Source organism: Lineus longissimus, chromosome 10 (assembly GCF_910592395.1).
Source record: "Lineus longissimus chromosome 10, tnLinLong1.2, whole genome shotgun sequence".
Lineage (NCBI taxonomy): Eukaryota > Metazoa > Nemertea > Pilidiophora > Heteronemertea > Lineidae > Lineus > Lineus longissimus.
Genome location: NC_088317.1, coordinates 17,890,588 through 17,910,954, shown reverse-complemented (window position 1 = coordinate 17,910,954; position 20,367 = coordinate 17,890,588). Strand labels below are relative to the sequence as shown.

The window sequence follows — 20,367 nt, the reverse complement described above, 5'->3', positions numbered from 1 at the left end:
AACAAGTCTCACAGGGGAAGATGGATAGGGAATCGTTCACAGCAGGAGTCTCAGACTGGATTGGCTTTTGATCAAGGCCAATTGAAGGCTCTGGGGTCAGTGAGCCAGCTTCTGGGGGCAACAAACAAGTCCCACAGGGGAATCTTCAATCAAGGGATATGATCACTTCCAACACCTGGACTGCTCTCATGGCTTTGCCAGTATGCCAAGAGAAGAGCTGAACGTTAATCCGTGGAAGGCTGCATGGGTTCTGTAGCCACGGACAGGACGAAAAACATGAACCGAAGAACCAATTAAAGTGATAATTGAAAAAGTTTTTTTTTATTCAATACAACCACATTTGGAGCATCCAATCCAATCATCATTTCAATAAAACAAACTTTGAGATACATGAATTTGATTAAGTTCATAGCCAGACAAGTATAGCTTCTAAAAATGCTACCTAATGTTATTATCATACCGGTACATAAATGCCGTCCTTGACAAAAACTGAAAGAACTGTGGACTGGTCTTAGTATCGTTTTTTAAATGAGTTTCAATAAGGCATTATGCAATATACTACAACCCCAGAGATTTTCAGAGCTTCTCATGACAAAATAACATCGAAAATATTATTTTTAGTTTTTCTCTTTACTGAGGGAACAGAAAATATCCTATATTTGGTACATTTTTTATCAAATGTTGAATTTCACTTATGCACGTCTGCAAAATTTAACACCAACAGACTTTGAAAATGCCCGGGGTTACAGAGGTCAGATCGTTTGCTATTTTGGATGCTGCATCAAATTTAGGGAGATACACACGAGTGCATACACTACAGCCATCCAAATAGAACATAATAAATTAGAGTATATTGCCTTAAGAATATATAAAAATACACTACCATACATTATCCCATGTGCAGAGAATCCCCTTTGAGATCTAGTGAAATTGCATTGAAAAATAGCACCTTTCTTCACAATTCAATTCAACCGTCTCGTTAATATCTCGACCTATCGTGCCTTTTCCAATGCCTTGAGAAGCATGGTACGTTCCATAAAAACGCTCCAGACTATTTTCTTATCATATAATTAGAGATAGAGAGCCCAGAAAATCATGTGCCCACTTCAAGTACATGGTTCAAATCCATTTTTATAAATACCGATAAAACAGGTATCCTTGTTAAATATAAATCAACTGCAGACTTTGATATGTTTTTCCCGAAGTCCAAATTGACCAGTATGAAATTCACCCTGCATTGACTCAGCTGATTGGGACCAACTGAGGTTGTTCCGTTATCTATTTGGCCGAAAAGTAGGTCAGCCAAATGGAAAACTCGCTCAGAAAGAATAAATATTTTTTAACTCTTAAGAAATAAACCAAGGTGAACAGCATAATTATTTTCACCCTGGTCCAGTTTCATGTCCAACTGGTGTGAACTCGAAACATAAAACGTCAGAACTCAAAACCGCTCGGACAATCGCCGGAAATATTCTGATGCGCATAGTGTTTTTAATACCCTAATAACGTTTCTTTGTCTACGCCCACTAAAAATCTATATCACGTGGTCAAAAACAGTAGAGAATGTGACTTTTTGACTGCGCCTGCTCTAATAGTATGAAGGAGTCCGTTTCAACACAGTCATTTACGATGTACGAGAGGGCCTACTTCAGCCAAGTCATACAAGAAGGATGACTTCACCTAGTCTGGCACTCGTCATACACTATTTACAAATTGGGAATGATATAGTTTTTCCAACTTGGGATTTATAGACCACAGTATCTCCATCAAGAGCACCAATGCATATCGACATGTTTTCATGTACTTCATCACAGGTTTCTTTAGATATACAATAGTGCAACCCGAAGGTTTGTAAGAGTTGGGAGACCTTAATTGGAAGATTGTTTTCATCAAGACCAAATTAATACTAAATAGTTAAATATTCTTTAGATAAATTGTTTTGGGGCTTGGCTTCATGCCAAATCAAAACCAAGGCAGAGCCATTAAAGACTTGGTTGATTTTGCAGATGAAAAACTTTTCGTATTTAATGTGCCCACCATTTTGACATTTGAGCAGTAACGTGTAGAAAATCCCAACCCTTCTTCAATATAACGAGGACTTGGTCAAACATATCACACACACTTCGACTCGAGCACAACCAATGTGAAGTCCATTTATGAATTTGATCATCGCATCGCCACAATCACCAAGCATTTTTCGGCACTCCCACTTTTTAATTTGCGTAGCTCAGGTTCGAAAGAAACCTGGAGGCTGTTACAATATGATTTACAGCATAGGGTAAATCTCGACATAAATGAGTAAGAACGTTTCGCTCTGAAGGCCACTGGTCATCGTCATGATCGCCTTCTTGAGAAAAGTTGTGACGAACCAATTTATGACTTTCGTTTCCACAACTTTCATACCCTGTATGTAAAAATAAACACTTGACTAGTTTTACTGCAGTAGATCGGGCATTTTCAGAAAAAAAACATGCCCAGTTTGAACTAGTTGGTCCACAATTAATGGACAAGGTATTGGCTAGCAGTTTTCAGCTGATCATGTAAACGCACACAATCTAACACACAATCCATTAAAAATACTCGTACAAACATATACATTCAATTTTAAATGTACCATTCATATTTAAAGGAGAACAGAGCTTGCAGGTTTTTCATCACCCGAAACAGAATGAAGACTTTGTACATAACACTGTATAGGGCCGTCATGTCATCACGATAGGGTCCGGGTGAGAAAAATTCAGCATCACTGAGCACTCGCATGAAATTTGACGTATCTATATTGTAAAATGAGTTGTCATGAAAAATAACGCCTGAACACATGAAAATGGTGTCCGTACAATGACACTATAGTGTCTGGTTAAGACACATTTTCTTATCAAGGTTTCATTCAACTATCTACAAAATCAAATGAAAGATATGTGGTGACTTGGCGCAAATATCACATAACACTTGTATACGGTATTCAAATCATAATATTGTCATGTAATCAATTTTGTGGATCAGCACAGTAGCGTTCAGACAGTACAAGAGACACACACTAAGAAAATGGCACATCTAAAATCTTCTATTTGTACATGTAATGATAGTCAATTTACTATTGGTTATCAAATAAAAAAACATGGATTGTGACGTAAAAATAATAACAATTTGAGTGTTTTTTATGCACATGATATAGTGGGCGAGAAGTTCATTGATGAGAAATATGATGCGGCGACTTGACCAGTGAAGTGGTTGGAATGTATAGGAACGCATCGATAATTCGATGCCAGATACTCGTAATTATTTCTTAACTATATACACAATTCTCTAGATACAGGGCCTCTCTGCAAACGCATGGAACATTTTAATACACAGTTCAACAGAGCGCAGCGCAAGCGATTGAAATGTCATCACGTACACACACTCGGTAAAAGACGCGACGTCGGATTTCAACAAAAATATATTGATCGACACAGAACAAATCGCACAAAAAACGTCAGCACGTTCCATTCAAACGCGCAAGAACACTCGAATAAACTTGTATAGATGGACAGGAGAAACTACAGAGACTAGCATACAAACGACTGAAATCCGACCAGATTGTTTATGCATCTTTCAATAACAGCAGATACGAATATTTTTATCATCAAATCTAAAGATTGGAGACAACCGCAGTGGTTACACAAATTTTACAAACGTTACCTATCAATATTGATGAGCAACCACTGCGCTGTAACGACGCAAAGAAAGGGTGTTTTAGTACCAGGACGGCCTTAGTAGCAAATAGAAGCATATACGTAAACATACAACGTCCACATCCCCTCTTACCTAAATGGACTCGCTCAGTTCTAATGCACAGGTCAAGTCCATTCAGTGAAATGGGGGTAAACATATAATACAATGATGAATACAATAATGTCTGGCTCTAAAGAAACAATGAAATTGATAATGTGGGAAAACAGCCCTTGAATTATGGCGAGGAAAGACTAGGTGACAACGATGCATGTGATGTTCACACCCCTACTATCCTGAATGGACTCTTCTAATGTATGGACTAGAACAGTCTATACAGGAAAATAGGGGTGATAGGATATAGCAGTCAGCTCAGATTGTGCCATTCTCTTTGCCTACATGGCATGTATATCATACACAAATGAACAGTATTGGTCCTCTTAATAAAGCCAATGAATAATTTCACTTTACAAAATCTTCTCGTAGACTGAAGCGCATCGTTTAATTTCACGCTTCATTATAAGTTACGCAGTGTCGAGATTTATCAGAAGTAATGCCACTAGATAGTTTAAAACGTTTCATCTTTGCAACATAAATCAATACAAAAGCATATTAGCAGGAAAAATATATCTAATATCTTTTTGTTTTTCATCATAGTGACATCACAGACACATGACATAAATGAAGCCAAGTCAGGACGAGAGAGATAGCATTGTACCCCATTCTAACGTTGCATAGCTCATAGTGAACTTCTCACGTTTACTAATATTCACACGATTTTTAAACAGACATCCTTTTACCTGAATATTCAGGTCTCTGAATGTACAGAGTCAAGCAAAGCATTCGTCGTGTTCCAATATTTGAGTAATTTTCAGATCTTTTTTGATAGCGTCACTTGACAAGTTTACAACAGAATGAAACAACGTAACCATTGCAACAATCTGGTGATAATCTCATGACCTATTAGGATGCAACTTCAAAGTTAAAGACCAGTTCAAAGATAACAAGAAATGAATTCGTTTTAGTTTTGTAAGGAAAAAGACACAAATACAAAAGACAATCAAGTTATTCATTCATAAATTTGAAATCGTGTCATTTCTCCTTTAAATAATACGGCAATAATGATAAATTGAGCAACACTTTCACTTCTTTCTCTCGATGTTGACCACAGCGATAGGCCAACTAGACAACTTATCTCGGTCATTGTTACCCTCAGATCTTTAGTTTTCACTCGTAACCAAAGCTCTAGCAAGGACTGTAGTATAATCAGTTGAGCTAATAGCATACAGAGCCCTAATTGGAAAACACCATATGGGAAGATTCAAATACACAAGATCAACATGAACATTTTACTAATTTGTCTGGGTAATTCTTCCGCTTCAAGATGATGCCTCATTCAGGCAGTGTAATGATTATATTGTTTACTAAATGCGGTCGACAGTGCACAATAACCTTTCCTCTACATGTAATCCCTAGTGATGTATACAATACAAGTTATACAAGTTAAGGTTATAAAAGAAGTCAAGAATTCAGACACAAACATACAATTACAACTCTACAGAACGATCAGTGAAACCGCAGTGTTCTCCCCTAAGAACAAATGCTGTGTTATGATTGTCCAGACTGGTTTCGATATTACCGACAAATTTCGCCACCCTCCCCATAACAACAAGTAGTTTACATCTCGTGGTATATAAGAGTAAATTAGAAAAAAACCCTGAAAGGCCGTTGAGGAAGATTTCTGGAATATTACATTATAATAGAAAACATTCCAGACAAATTTGAAAACAATAAGTTAGCATTCACGTGAACTGAGGGTAACTTTCACAAAATGAGAACGGGACACGAAAATCTCATTTTAAACGATGAAATGTCAGTTATCGCAGAGATTTTTATGACGAATTGGTCCCACTTCATTATACAAATATTCTCACAATACCTCAGTCCTACTGTAAATGTAGCCAGAATCAACACTGAAGAACTATTAGTAAAATGGTAAGCAACTGCAGCCCAACATTCACTTCATGTTTAGTTTCGACTTTCCCCCAAAAATTAACTTGGTGTAAAACATATGAGCCAAGTGAAGTCTCTGTTCACCAACAGGTGTAATTATACCCAGGAAGGACATGGTGTCATTCTTAATTTTGCAAATACTTTTGATATAAAAAGAGTCTTATCCACATCAGGACAACATAATTACAAGTTTGGAGAAATACCATAATTTTTTCATTTCTTAGCGGATTATATAAATTCTTGTCCTTCCTGAACTGAAAGAACTATTGTCCCTCCTGCGTTGAAAGCAAATGTTTACACCTGCGAATGATTTAGTTTCTGTCTGTCAATGTTAGGTTGCTTCTAACTTCAGGGAAAGTTTCTTAAACTGGTTTTAATACATAATGCAGTCGTCATTCGAATTTAACTATCGAGATTTCGAACACAAAAAACGCGGAAAATGACTGTTGTTGAATATAATAAAACACTGGTCATTCTTATCTTATGATCAAGAACTTTTATGTTTCTGTACATATATAACTAACTACCCACAGTTCCTACAGATAACCCTACCACAGTCGCATTCCAGCCAAACCCCGCCAACTGCCAAGAAACAAATAAACAAAGTTGGGGTCGAGTTTTTGTTGGTCGCAATTCAATTCCATGTTTCAGTTGGCAGTGTGGAGTCGTCTTTATAGTTTCACAAGAGGAATATTCAGTCCATGTTTTGGACTATCAGAACAGTACTTGGTATACAAATATTATAAATGTCCTCAAAGTTTCATTTCTACTTGAATAAGGCAATCATAATTGAACTACTTTAGAATTTGTGATTACCATTACGATTCATCGCAATTTCAAGTGTAAAAGTATAAACCTTAAAAATTCTATTTCGAAACTTCATTTTTTTTATGTGAACAAAGAAAATTCACCTCGCACCCCCCTTAAACTAAATGGATCAACTCAAATGTACTGGTTGGGATGAATCCATCCAGTTAATAGGGGTGAAAGATTAAGACATATTCCTCTCTCAAATACTGAAATGCCCAATGAGATGGATGCACCTAAATGTCAAGTTCGCCTTAGACTTGACTTCTTAGTGGGGTCGGGTCGTCGAAGATGACCAGTTTAGCCATCAGGGATCCGTGGGCCGCAGCCTACACATGTTAGTGGGGTGCCCATATTTGCCAACGCGTCACGAACCAGTCCAGACCGGATGCCAGTGGTTGATTTCATCCTCCTACTTAGGTAGACGGATGCCACCAGTCGGTAGCTGGTGCCTGGGTGTACGTCTGGGCGCCACCGTACGATCCACCGTAACTTCCACCGGCTCCAGCAGGGGCGCCACCAAACTGGGCTTGGAATCCACCTCCAAAGCCTCCCATCTGTCCCTGGAATCCTCCACCTTGGTGCTGGGGACGCTTGTTGTGATTCTGACGATAATCGCGGGAGCCAAAGCCTGGCCCAAATCTGAAATGAAGGTAGAACAGAATAAATTGAGGGCAAAAATAAGTGTTCACTGTCCAGGCACTTAAAATATGAAGACTCATTTAATGAGCCCCCCCCCCCCCCCCCACTAATTCACTTATGTGTTGAGTGCAGTTCTGCCTAGGCTCCTGCATCTTCCGATCAAAGCATCCCCTCCTTCCCCACGAAGCTAGTTGACAACAACAAAGAAATGCTTGTACCTTTTGCCAGCTCTGCGTGAGCTTCCTGAATGGTTCCTCTGTTCATAGGACATGGATTCCATCCAGTTGGGCACCTCCTGATGAGCCTCGACCAACAAATCCACCATGTCACGGACGAGGTTCCTGTTGTTCTCGTTGAAGAAGGACGTGGCCAGACCTGAAAAGAGTGGACAATATGTTTAAAACATTTTAATGTGTTATCCTTGAGGGAACTGGAATGCTTAGGAAATAGAGTGGTGTCAAATTGGACCTTCTGGGATTCTTTCTGCCGATGTCGAGAAATCACAGACTATTTCAGGACAAGTGAAAGCAACAGACCGAGACCCACACGAGCATCCAAGCATGAAAACATCTAAGGAACTACTGCACTTTCAGTCTTGGGTAAGTCAGCAGTGCCCTTTGGGCTTGCAGTACGGCTACCAAGTTGTCATCATTAGTGCAAAGCATAGTGAGATTCTGAATATCTTTACAAAGTGCATGATAGCTTTCATGTATTTCACAAAGTCTCTCAACATCCATACGCACCCTGGTTTCCAACACGTCCGGTACGACCAATCCTGTGAACGTATTCCTCAATATCAGAGGGCAAGTCGAAGTTGATGACATGCTTCACGTTGGGGATATCCAAACCACGAGCTGCAACCTGTGGGGAAGAGGAGGCAATTATCACAACTGTTCAACAAGCCCCGGGGTGAAGCACAGGTCAGTACCAACAGATTGTGACTTCCACGCAGCCAAATTCTGTTGCAAAGACTCACTGTCACCGTCAGAAAACTTTGTCTGCTCAGGATATTCACAGAATGCAATTGGACGAAATGGGAATTTACAATAGGCTCTCAGCTCAGATTGAAAACTATACACTTTTTCTTCCACGCTTCAGTCGCTCACGAAGAGCATCTGCAGGTCAAAAAGTTGATAAGGGGATCATCACGGCCGGAGCAGATTTCTTTCTTATAACAATTTCAAGAGAAGACACGGTCAGATCGGCACTTACAGCAGTTGCAACCAGAATAGGTGTCTTTCCAGTACGGAAGCTCAACAAGGCCTCCTCGCGCTCTCTCTGTGAACGATCGCCATGAATGCTGGTCGATGGGTAGCTGGCCTTGTACAGGTATTCCTCTAAAGCGTCGGCACCTTTCTTGGTTTCGACAAAGACAAGGGTCAATGATTCAGGGCCTGGAGAGCAAAAAAACACCATTAAACATCAACATTTGAAAGCGCATGATGTCGTTCGGCATTCTGGGATCAAATCGCAAAACACAATAAAAACGTCCTGAAAACAACAACAGGTTCAGTCAATGACCACTCGTGCAAAAAGTGGAGTCAGAAATAAACAAACAACCATAACGACTTTATAATTAATGGTCTTACTATAAAAACAATGAGGCATTTTGTTCTAGATACAAATCTCTACCAACTCCAGAGTGTTAGTTGTCAAACCTTAGCATCAAGTAACTGACCAGGCCCTTGCACAGCACTTCCAACGGGCTTTGACAGGATGTTTGGGATCACACCACAAGGTTGTAAGACGATACAATGAAAAGCCAATACAAAAGAGCAAATATTATTCTAATTTTGGGTTATGACACCAGAACATACAATTTTCCTTCTTAGATCTTTGTGCTACCAATACCACTGACAGTGCCATGTACATCAATTTTTATGAACACAATACATGCAAGGTTTGTTATGTTTAAAGCCAAAACTTCACGAAATTGCAAAGAAATCAGGAAGAGAGAAATGATAGGGTCCATGATCAGTGAAACTCAGTGTGAAGTGATAACTCGACCAAATACAATTATGTCCTCATCTCTACTTTTAAAAGATGGAGGTTCCTTCTTTACTCAGTCAAATAATATCAATTATGCCAGCGAATATCAGAAACAGAACAAGGCTATTATTCCTCTTCAATCTCCTAATCACGGCCCTTAAGTCCCCGCTTTACCATCTAAACCATGGCCTGGTCAGTGACCAGAAATGGAACCGACTGCAGGCTATCGCAACACCGCCTAGCCAAAATTGCATCAGCGATTACTAGCTTGCGCCCTTATACACCTGAACCATGAACCCGAAAAAAAGAAAGTAAACATACCAAATCACCGGTATGGGGTAGTGCAACAACATCCAGTGAATGTCGGAGATGATAATAAACAGTTTTTATACCTTCCACCTTACCTGCTGCATTAAGCAGGTCCAACAAGAAGGAGCGCTTATCACACTGCTCCACCCAGACCACCTTTTGTGTGATGCACTCGTTAGTACTGCCCACACGTCCCACGGCCAAGAAGATATAATTGGACAAGAAGTCACGCGCCAACATCTGGAATGTTTAACAAAATATATTAGGATTATAGTCATCTCAATAGCAGTTGAATGCATTTTTCAGAATTGGGTCGTCCAAAAGCAGTTCTGACAGTAAATGATACGCACTTTCAGTCTTGGGTAAGTCAGCAGTGCCTGTTTAGGCTTGCAGTACGGCTACCAAGGTGTCATCATTAATGCACTACTAACAAAGGATTTCGAATGGCACCTGTTGTCCAAATCCACACAAGCAACAAAATAATTTGCTCGGCTGCGAAGGTGTTCAACGTGACATAGCCATTTCTTCATTTCAAGAGCTTACCTGAATTTCCTTGGGGAAAGTTGCACTGAACATGAGGGTCTGTCTATCACCAGTCTTGGGCATCTCGTCACTGTCAACGATACGTCTAATCTGGGGCTCGAAACCCATGTCCAACATACGATCAGCCTCATCAAGCACAAGGTACCTGAAAGAGAAACAGATTATGAGCATTGATGCAATATCCATGGAATTTGAGATGCAAATGGACAGACAGGAGGTAAAGACACACGACAAAGAAACAAATCTTCATGTTTACACACCCACTTTATTCAAAATCATCATAGCCAAAGATGAAATGCACATTCAGTCTTGGGTAAGTCAGCAGTGCCACTTGGGGCTTGCAGTACGGCTACCAAGTTGTCATCATGAGTGCAAATCATTGAAACAGATGTAACATCGTTGATCGTCTGGCCAAAAGCCTTAACGAGTCATTCCAGTCGGCCACACATTGTGTTGGTGGACCAGCGAGGTCAGGCTCAGCAGATATACTCACTTGATATGATCGACGCCAATTTTGCCTCTGTCCAACATGTCGACAAGACGTCCAGGAGTTGCCACGAGCATGTGACATCCCTTATCAAGGTCGCGCATCTGTGAGTTGGTGTCGGCACCACCATAGACGACACACGGGCGCAGACGAGAACGGTAGGCAAACTGAAAATGGAGTAAGAAATTCACATCGATGTAATAGGCCATAGTTTTTGTCTTGCAAGCATTTCAAAATTTTCAAATGCAATTGCTGTAATTTTTGGTGTTACTTCAGTCTTTTTGTGTTTCTTTCCTTCACTGCCACCAGATGGTGACTAAATAACGAGGCTACACCAAAATCATCATCAGTTAACACCGTCGGAACATGGTTGACACCAGTCATGCGCCTGGTCAAGATTGCCTTGGTGAACTCAGAACTGAAAGTAAAATTAGTTCTCACCTTTCTGGCCTCCTCATAGATCTGCAACGCCAACTCTCTGGTTGGAGCGAGGACCAAGGCATGCGGGAATACCTTGCGACGGTTGTTGTACTGTTTGCCCTGAAAATGGAAGAAAATAGTTTGAAACCAGTATCACAAGTTAGAAAACCTTGCCATTCTATAGCTATCAATGAAAAGCAGCCCTCTGCACATTCAGTCTTGGGTAAGTCAGCAGTGCCCTTTGGGCGTGCAGTACGGCTACCAAGTTGTCATCATTAGTGCAAAGCATAGTGAGATTCTGAATATCTTTACAACTTGCAATGCTGGCTAGACGATCAAATTCCCGAACATATTCTGTAGTCTGCCAGCCGACACCTGTAACTTTTGGTTGGAAGACACACCTCCAAAGACTCCACTCGGGGAGAAGCATATTTACAGCGACTGGCCAATGGCGCATAGGTCGAGGGCTTGGCAAAATACATACAATTGCAGGAGTTATAATACAAAGGCTTAAAGGAGAGAGGGTTGGGGAAGGTCAACTTTACCTTTACCTGCACACTGGCTCGGTTAGGATCATACTGAATATTCTGTCCTTCCGGGCCACATGCGTAGATCTGGTTCAGAATGGGAACCAGGAATGCCGCAGTTTTGCCAGAGCCTGAAAAATGCAAACAGGATTTTAAAGTTGTTTACTGGCAGTGGGGCAAGTTTATAAATTTGTGAGTGTAGTACTATCACATCCTTTTTGGCGTTACTTCAGTCTTTTTGGGTTTCTTTCCTTCACTGCCACCTAATGGTGACTAAATAACGAGGCTACACCAAAATCATCATCAGATAACACCAAGAATTGTACACAGATCAGATTTTAGACCACGTGAATTGTTTACCTGTTTGTGCACAGGCCATTAGATCCTTCTTCTTCAGGATGATTGGCAGGGCGTACTTCTGTACGGGCGTTGGTCTGTCATAGTGGATCAACTCCAGGTTGTTCTTGAGGATCTCTGTCAGATTACACTCAGTGAACTGAAAGCAAGGAGAGATCATGAGATAGATTTTGTCTTGCAAGCATTTCAAAATTTTCAAATGCAATTGCTGTAATTTTTGGTGTTACTTCAGTCTTTTTGGGTTTTTTTCCTTCACTGCCACCAGATGGCGACTAAATAACGAGGCTACACCAAAATCATCATCAGTTAACACCGTCAGAACTTCTCTAAAGAAGACTGATGTTTTTATAAAACCATGACAGCCATAGAGCTCTCTTCCGTTCTAAACAGACTGACAGCCAACCATTCTCAACCTCAGCCTACTCTTAAGGCAACTGTGAACACATTCTCTCCCCACAGATCATACTTACATTGTCAATTTTACCAGGGCATTCCTCACCAGTCGCCTCGACAGGGATGTCGTCATACCTGCTGAAGTCAATTCCGGTGTGGCCTTTGCTGAACAGCTCACTGAAATATTCAGGAAGGTTTGATCACTGCACATCATATATCCCTCTGTTATGTTAATTAGGAACACTGTACATCACTCGATCATGTTGATCAGACAAGTGGTTTTAACCGATACCGAAAGGCTATGTATTTTCTCTGTACACATAACACTTTTGGGCCATCTGAACAAAATGAGTTGAAAAGCAGACATCTGATTTCTCAGACACATTGCTCCCCAACAGGAAAACTACTTTTTAGTGGCGTACAACACTTTTACTGTCATCCTTACCCTTCAAGTCTTTCATTCTTGGGACCCAGCTTTGACCAATCACCGTCATCATTGGTCTCCTCCGGTTTCCAGCGGTCGTTGCCAGTCATTTCGGGCTTGTCACTAGAAAAAGAACAATTTTTGTCAACAATTGGGGCCAGAACGTGCGACGATGCCGTACAGGCACTGCTCAATCACCTATCATTCAAGGGGCATTTTGGTAGATCTTTGGGGGAACAGTTCACTTAGTCAAATATTCAGGGGGCTTGCCTGTTTGATAAAGGTACAAACATTGACAGAGCTATCACAGACCAGATGGATATATGAGGCAACTCCTTTCATGGCTCATGCCTTAGCTCTGAAAGTTTCTTAGAATTTTACCACCAAGAACAGTGAACTTAGAACAGGGTTACACTTCCAATGGAGGAGATGATCACATGGCATAAATGCAATAGGTTTCCATTATGTTACTGATGAGACATAGTTGCCAAGGAGAAACCTGTAAGCTGTTCCCCGGTACTCTGTTACTTACAAGCCACCCTTGTTCCAGCCAATATCACGACCCCTAGTAGCAGGAGCGTCACGACCGTTTCCACGCCATCCACCACCTTGTGGGGCCCTGCCATCATACTGCCAGCGGTCGTTTCCAACATTCTGGTTGCTATTCCACGATCCTCCGCGGCCACTGTCGCCCCAGTTGCTACCACCACCACGGCTGCCCCCATCACGATTGTCGCCACCCCAACGATCATTGCCGGCACTTTTGTTGTCTCGCCATCCACCATCATTGGAACGGCCAGCACTCCATCCACCGTCACGGCCGCGATTATCATCACGGTTGTTCCAGCCGCCACGACGATCGTTGCCGCGGTCTTCTTGCCAGCGGTTATTCTGATCAGGGGATTTCATCCTATCCCAGTTGGATCCACCGTCGTCCCTCCTTCCGTAGCTGCCGCCATCATTCTGGCGATCACGGTCCCAAGATCGACCACCACCCCGGCTGTAGTTTCTATCATCTCCTTGACTGAAAGGGGACACACTTTAACATCAAGATCTTACAAGCAGTGTCTTTGATTCAGTGAAACAATTTTAACAGCTCAAAGAACATATCGAATCTAGCCTGATTTCCACATAGACAACATCAAGGTCAAATGGGCACTTAGCTGACTGCATTTCTTTTTCAATAGCATGGTCTCTTGATTTTATCAACCAGGTTTTTTGGGATCAAAAACATATTTACCCTCCGAAGTCACGGCCTCCTCTGTTGTATCCACCACCACCACCCCGGTCTGAGCCACGGTTGTAGTTGTTGTATCCTCCACGTCCAGGCGGGCCACCTCCACGGTTGTTGAACTGCTGTGGCGGAATGAAGTTGCCCTGTTGTTGACCTGCTGAAGAGAGAGAATGTGATGAACCTGACAACCAGTCTATACACAATAATGAACCGGCATTCCTTCATAAATACCTCTGTAGCCCAGGGAGTCCATTACCTTTTCCAGGCCCAAACATTGCAACAACAACGCCAACAGCTAATGACACTGTGTCATCCGTAAAATCTCAACTGACTTCCCGCAGCAGGCAACTTTCAGAACAGGCCAATGATGATGGATCTCAGAAGACGTGACTGTACGGATGACACAGTCACCCGACAAAACCACTAATTTCCTGTGAACAAGTATGCTGTGTTTGAAAAGGGTGAGGTAAAGCACCGTGCAAACTTCCTCACCGAATAACACTAAAATAACACCACGAACCAAACATCACCACTACACATGGCATTAGCACAGGTTGGACATTTAGCCTGCTACCATCATTTTGTACCAAGATTATCTTCTGCCATTGCCCTACTAGCAGTAGCAGTCTAAAAATAACATCCAACTGAATTTCAAGCATAGCATAGTCATGCACTGCATCCTACTCAAACGTTTTTCATCCCCATATTTACAATGGTTGGAAAAGTGAATTCTAAAACAACACGGATTATCAGAAGGTTAGGATTAGGCAAGAATTGTGCAGTCTTGACAAGTGTCAGAATATTTACATACTGTTATGTTTATTTAAAGGAAACTTTTTATTTTACTATGTTATTGTAACAAGGTTTTTTCAGACCGAAACAGGAGAAAACTTTCATAAGAACTTGAAGAAATAAACACTGAAGTCCAAGGACACAGATCCCACACCCTAACTTTGTCACACCTACTTCATGCCTTCACACATGTTCTCAGCTAAACCAGGAGATGGAGAAAAGGTTCATGTGAAGTTCACTGTGCAGTATACTCGTCTGACAGAGCAAGCCCTATAGCTGTGTTCTCGTAACCAGTTACTATTATGAATTGATCGATGCATGCATGTATAAATGCCTCGAAGGGACATTATTATTCGCTAGCATTATTCATCGAGCATAAGGCATGGTAATACAATGAAAGGCATGGACAAATGCAGTACAAATGTATGCAGTAAATTGAGTAAGACTATGAAATGTATGAGTGCACATCAAAGAAACACAACGCAACACAGTCTGTGACATGAACAATTTAGCATGTATGTTGTCCATTTCATGAAAAATTTCTTCTGTCGCATAATTATTGATAATAAAGTAGTTAACCCCACTTTCTAACTCTCAAGTGGGTTTACTCTTACAAGTTCCTGGCCATGACTATTAGAAGGCAGGCGACAACTTCCATTCTCGCTCAGACAACAACGATGACAGAGTGAATCACTGAAGTGATGAGAACATCAAGTTTAATGTACTACATTGCACTGTGCTATACAACAAAAGTTACAAAACTAAATCGAAAGCATGCATAGGACAACAGTACACGAGAGAAGTTCTGATACCAAAGTGGGATAAATACTGACGAAGAGATTGTCGGACCAGCAGGCAGGCCTCGGTCCCAATGAAACAGAATGCATGACACCATCACCGAAATGCAATGTATGGTACACGCAGGCCCCAACTTTCAATATCGTTCAGCAGGACAAGGGTTGCAATCTGTTGGCCAGAATAAAGAGTCCACCAACAACTACACACATTTAGTTAAAGCCACACTTAAAAATGCATAAGAACCCAAGCCACTAGTTATATGAAGTGCAATGAACAGAAGCTAAAAGGAGCAAAATAAAAGGCCAGTATCAGGCAACTTTAAGGTATGATGATTAAAAAAGGAACAGACAGGGGCTACACTACTTATGAATGAGTCAAAAATAGGAACAAGCACAGAACATCTAAAATAACTCTGGAACACACAATATGTTGGGACATATTTTTCTCTCCCAACCCCACCAGAGGGAATTCACCTCACCGGCACAGAAATTGTGAATTTCTTATTATTACAATATTTTGTAGTGTATACAAATTGCAACTGGGAATAGAACAGTCAATTTTCCAAAAATAGCTGTAAAATGTTTTCTTCAGCTTTCGAAACCTTTCAGAACATATTCAGTATATTGCCAGAGTTGACACCAATTAATAGTAAATTAAAAATTCACTGACTTGGTTGTGGTATCACGGCCATGGGCTGTCCAAACTGATTGAGGAACACCATAGGACTGAGCTCGGGCGCGCGGTTCCCAAAGTTACCGTAGCCCCCGCGCTTGACGTATCCATCTAGAAAGCACAAGGTACAGCATAAACTCCTGGTGAATTAGTCGAGGACGCAGAGAGCATGGCATTTGGTGTTCCCGTCGATATGAAACAATTGGCAACAAACAACAAGTTTTCATCTATGCATACCATTTTGCTATTTCTGACACTTACAAAGACTGCACACGACTTGCACCTTTTTTTCGTAAAGGCCGAAAATCTTACTGCTTCTTATAGCAAACTGTTCATTGAACACCATATAAAAGACAAAAATCTGCTGCACAAAAGGCAACATGGTTACACTACAGGGCTTGGAAGACCAGACTTTGAATCCTGGACACCTATCCCGAGTCAAGCAGTTCATTCTTCGAGAAAAACGCACGTTTTTTATAGCCCTGTGCACTTTTAAAATGAGCCTGATTCAATTGGTAATTTCTGGAAATTGAAAAAGCTTCAAAAAAGAGCGAAACATTCGCTTGAACATCAGTGTTGGGTGGTTCTACATTTGGAATTACAACTGCAACTACAACTACAATTACAATGTCAATGTAGTCAAATGACAGTAAGAAATAGATCCAGAGAATGACAACCAAATACATATTTTAAATGTCCTCTTGCCATCTTCTATCACTCCACTCGCACTGCACAATGATTCTTTTTTACCAGGCCGGAGCAAACTTGACCTCAACAAAGCAAAGGACTTCTAAACCCTCGTCCTTGGGGACCATGTTGCTCTGCGGTGATCGCAAAAATGCTAGGCAGGATAAGCAACGGTTCACACAGGTTAGCCACTCTTGCAAGTCCACGAGTATTATTAGCTTGAGCATCGTCTCCACCATGTTCCTGATATTCCTGCCCCTGCAGCAGTGCTAGTGTGGTGTGTGTCCTGTCCCTTATGTACTCACTGACCAGTGCATTCTTTTGTCTTTCAATCGAAAATCGCCCAAGCAGCACAAGGAACTGCAAGGCTGCACCAGGGGCGCCAGCTGATAGAATACTTTTCCATTTTTTTGTTTCTGACTTTCTTATCTCATTTTAGTATTGTGTTACCCACCAAAGACACTGGCAAATGAGTACAACACAAGTCAATTAATTTTACACAGTATTTATTTCAAGATTAAAAATTTCCATATTGCTTACAAAAACAGCAGTGCCACGCAGTGAGTGCAATTTGCCTTCTTAAGTGACAATTTCATACCTTTCATTTTCAAACAGCACATGATTTTCTAAAAGATACCATATCTGAACTTTTTTTATAAGCTGCCACACAGTATAACGGAATAGTCTGCTGAATGAGAAGCCACAATAATGACCGGTTGACTAGACAAGATATATTTAGTAGGCACTCTGAATGATTGTTAGTATTTAGTTCACCTATCACAATGCACTGTACACTGTAGAGTAGGCTTCTGGCAATTTTGGCCTTTCCTATAGATTTCAAATATCCTTGCCAAAGACAAATTTTGTATACTAACTCTAACCATAAACCACAACACAACCTTATATAAATATCCATGCACGTTATCAATGGTTGGACTAAGGAAAGAGGAAGGAAAGACAATAACAATGTGACAGAAAGAGAGGAAGCACTTTTGGAAGAGGCAAGCTACACCCACAAAATCTACACTGCCCATTTTTTTTTTCTCTTTAAGTCTGCAAATATTATCTACTCTATAGGTTTGTTGCGGGAGCATGTTTTAACACCAAAAACAACAGACTGTTTGAGTGAGGGAAATATAATCACTTTACTCTTCAACAAAGATGGAGTGAATGGACTAAGCTATGGAATGTATGATCATGAAGCACATCAGAATTATTTTGCTGTTGATTTGGACCCAAGAAAACATGTAAAACCGTTCCCAGAAGCAGCAAAGGCTAGGGTGGTGGGGGAAATATTCAGCCGGCTACAGAATGCAAGTTTACAAAGAACTCACCTCTGCCTGCGCCTCGTGAATCTTCAGAATTTTGGAACTGAGGATTGTCCCGAAGATGGGGTGGGATGTAACTGGAACTGCCTGAAACGCAGGCATAATGAGGTTATAAAATATTTGCCAGAAAAAAACAAGACGGCACAAAAAACGCAACTCCTAATCTGCAGTGTTCTCCAAGCATGCCAAGCTCATGACAAATTATTTGCCCCTGAACAACACATGAAATTGCAGCCACTACCCCTTTTCGGAAAATTGTGTCGAACTGTTTCGGTTAAGTTGAAACCCATACACTGAAGTGCCCAAAAAGGAATTGGAATAGAAACAAGAAACATTGGCTGTGCCTGTGCTATGGAGAACACTGCACTATATAAAGAATCGGGGAAACATCTTCGATTTTATTTTAGTTTTTATCACAATTGGAAACAGGTCATTCAAATTGATTCGCAGAAACACATCCCCAACTTGAACTAGACTACGTCCTTGACAGGTGTGTGCACAAATGCTTGTATACATCACGGATCAATATTGAAAATAAGGTCAAAAGCCAATTTCTGGATTGTTCAAATAAAAAAGCTGATCTACTGTCATGTCACAACTGCGTAATTGGTGTGAGTTCTACATGTTTTGACCACCTAGAAAACCAGATATCCTTTCTCTACTTGGGAACCACGTCTCGGGGCATGGTTGATTCATGATTTCTGCTGCTGCTGTGGGTGGTCAAATAAGCCGATCAACAATACCTAATATAAGCATGACGTGGGGGCTTTGTTGACAAACTTGGCTTCAACCTCACAATTACGATGTGTCACATCAAAAGAGAGCCATACAATGAAACAGAACTAAGTTGTAATTTGAACAGATGGCTCTACTCAGCACAACAGCACCCACTTGAATGAATCATTCACTGCCAATTGTTTCATGTCCACCACCAACACACCTTACTCCCAGTGTCAATGCTGGCTCACAACAGTGCAATATGCCATGCTCTCTCATTTTCTGTTCACAATACATGATGAAACATATGGTCTGATGATATCGACAAAATGGGATGAGAGGAAAGAGAAAGGAAGGAAGTTGAATGTTATTTGAATATTAAATGGTCGATAAATTACATTAATCACATTCTTCTTAAAGAAGTCCAATCGTTGGGATCATTTCATTGAGAAAGGGAGCAAACAAAAAAACAACTTACGGTTGGCACTTAAAGGTGCAGCGTCATGACCTCCTCTGCCGTTACGTGCAGAGTTCAAGTCTAGACCAGCGAACTGAAAGTAAAAGGGTCAAATACATGTAGGTCTGATGTGCACTGACGAGGTGTTATTTGTTCACTGCAAAAGGTACCATTTCCATCTACTATGAATACAGAGCGATGTCATTTCATGATGGTGTAGCAACTTGCTGCCATTTTACTGTGCCCCGATGGAAATATCGTGAACTTGCGCTTTCAGACACGTTCCAGCCTTGGCAAGCGTTGCCGATGCTGCGTCACGAGATCGAGACTGCGTGTAATTTCAACACGCCAAAATTCCACGTTCCCACTATCATCAAGTCCAAGATTTGAATTTTGAGGAGAGAGAAACAATGTAACGTCCGTGTAGTCATAGTTTGGCAGACAATGCCCTAGTTGAGAGTAAATAGGGCTTATAAGATGCAGTTTTAAAATGGCTTATTCTGGAGATCACGTGACCTTGTTCCCACGTGCGTAGTGCGTGTACGCGAACTGCGCACAGACTGGCTTCATCGAATGGATGGAATGCCGTTTATTTATGACGTCTGTGAGGAAAAGGGTTCCACCTGCGGGACACGCTTGGGTTTAAGAATGCTGGGGAACCTTCTAACAATACAATTGTATTGATATTTAATTGGAGAAACGAATATGAGGGGGAAGAATGTTAGTTGGAAGTTTTGGTTTCTTCAGAAATTTTTCACGGCGCCATCTTGGTTTTCCAATCGAAATTTTCGTGGATGATTTTTAGATTTTGTCTGGGTCGAATAACTCCGTGAATCGATGGTAAAAATCGACATAAATTGGTCACATTACTCCTACAAACCTGCTGCTCTAGACCCTTTCCATCTTGGTTGGAATCATTAGGCATATTACAAAGTAAATGAGAGAGAATTTGTCTTGCTTATGAAGTTGTTTCATGGAATTGCGACCCGATTGACAAAGGGGCCCTCCGTTTATATACCCTTAGACCACGTGACCAGCAATTCAGGGAGCCTTCATTAGT

General features: G+C 41.1%; 1 protein-coding gene across 11 annotated transcripts; it reads right to left on the bottom strand.

Moving 5' to 3' along the window:
• Positions 1–293: 293 nt before the first annotated feature.
• Positions 294–20,289, bottom strand: LOC135494944 (ATP-dependent RNA helicase DDX3X-like). Of its 11 annotated transcripts, none has more exons than XM_064783303.1 (18): positions 20,188–20,289; positions 19,329–19,401; positions 18,140–18,220; positions 16,116–16,229; positions 13,863–14,013; positions 13,155–13,646; positions 12,644–12,745; positions 12,276–12,375; positions 11,809–11,944; positions 11,467–11,579; positions 10,943–11,041; positions 10,508–10,668; positions 10,015–10,159; positions 9,555–9,711; positions 8,386–8,567; positions 7,917–8,034; positions 7,392–7,548; positions 294–7,173 (listed from the first exon to the last, which is right to left on the bottom strand). In XM_064783303.1, the coding sequence occupies exons 1-18, from the start codon at positions 20,230–20,232 to the stop codon at positions 6,948–6,950; spliced, it is 2,652 nt and encodes an 883-aa protein (XP_064639373.1). In that variant the 5' UTR covers positions 20,233–20,289; the 3' UTR covers positions 294–6,947. The 11 variants fall into 11 exon arrangements, with proteins under 11 accessions (XP_064639373.1, XP_064639377.1, XP_064639375.1 ...); XM_064783307.1 differs by having other exon boundaries at positions 9,567–9,711; XM_064783305.1 differs by having other exon boundaries at positions 11,473–11,579.
• Between the last annotated feature and the right edge of the window lie 78 nt (positions 20,290–20,367).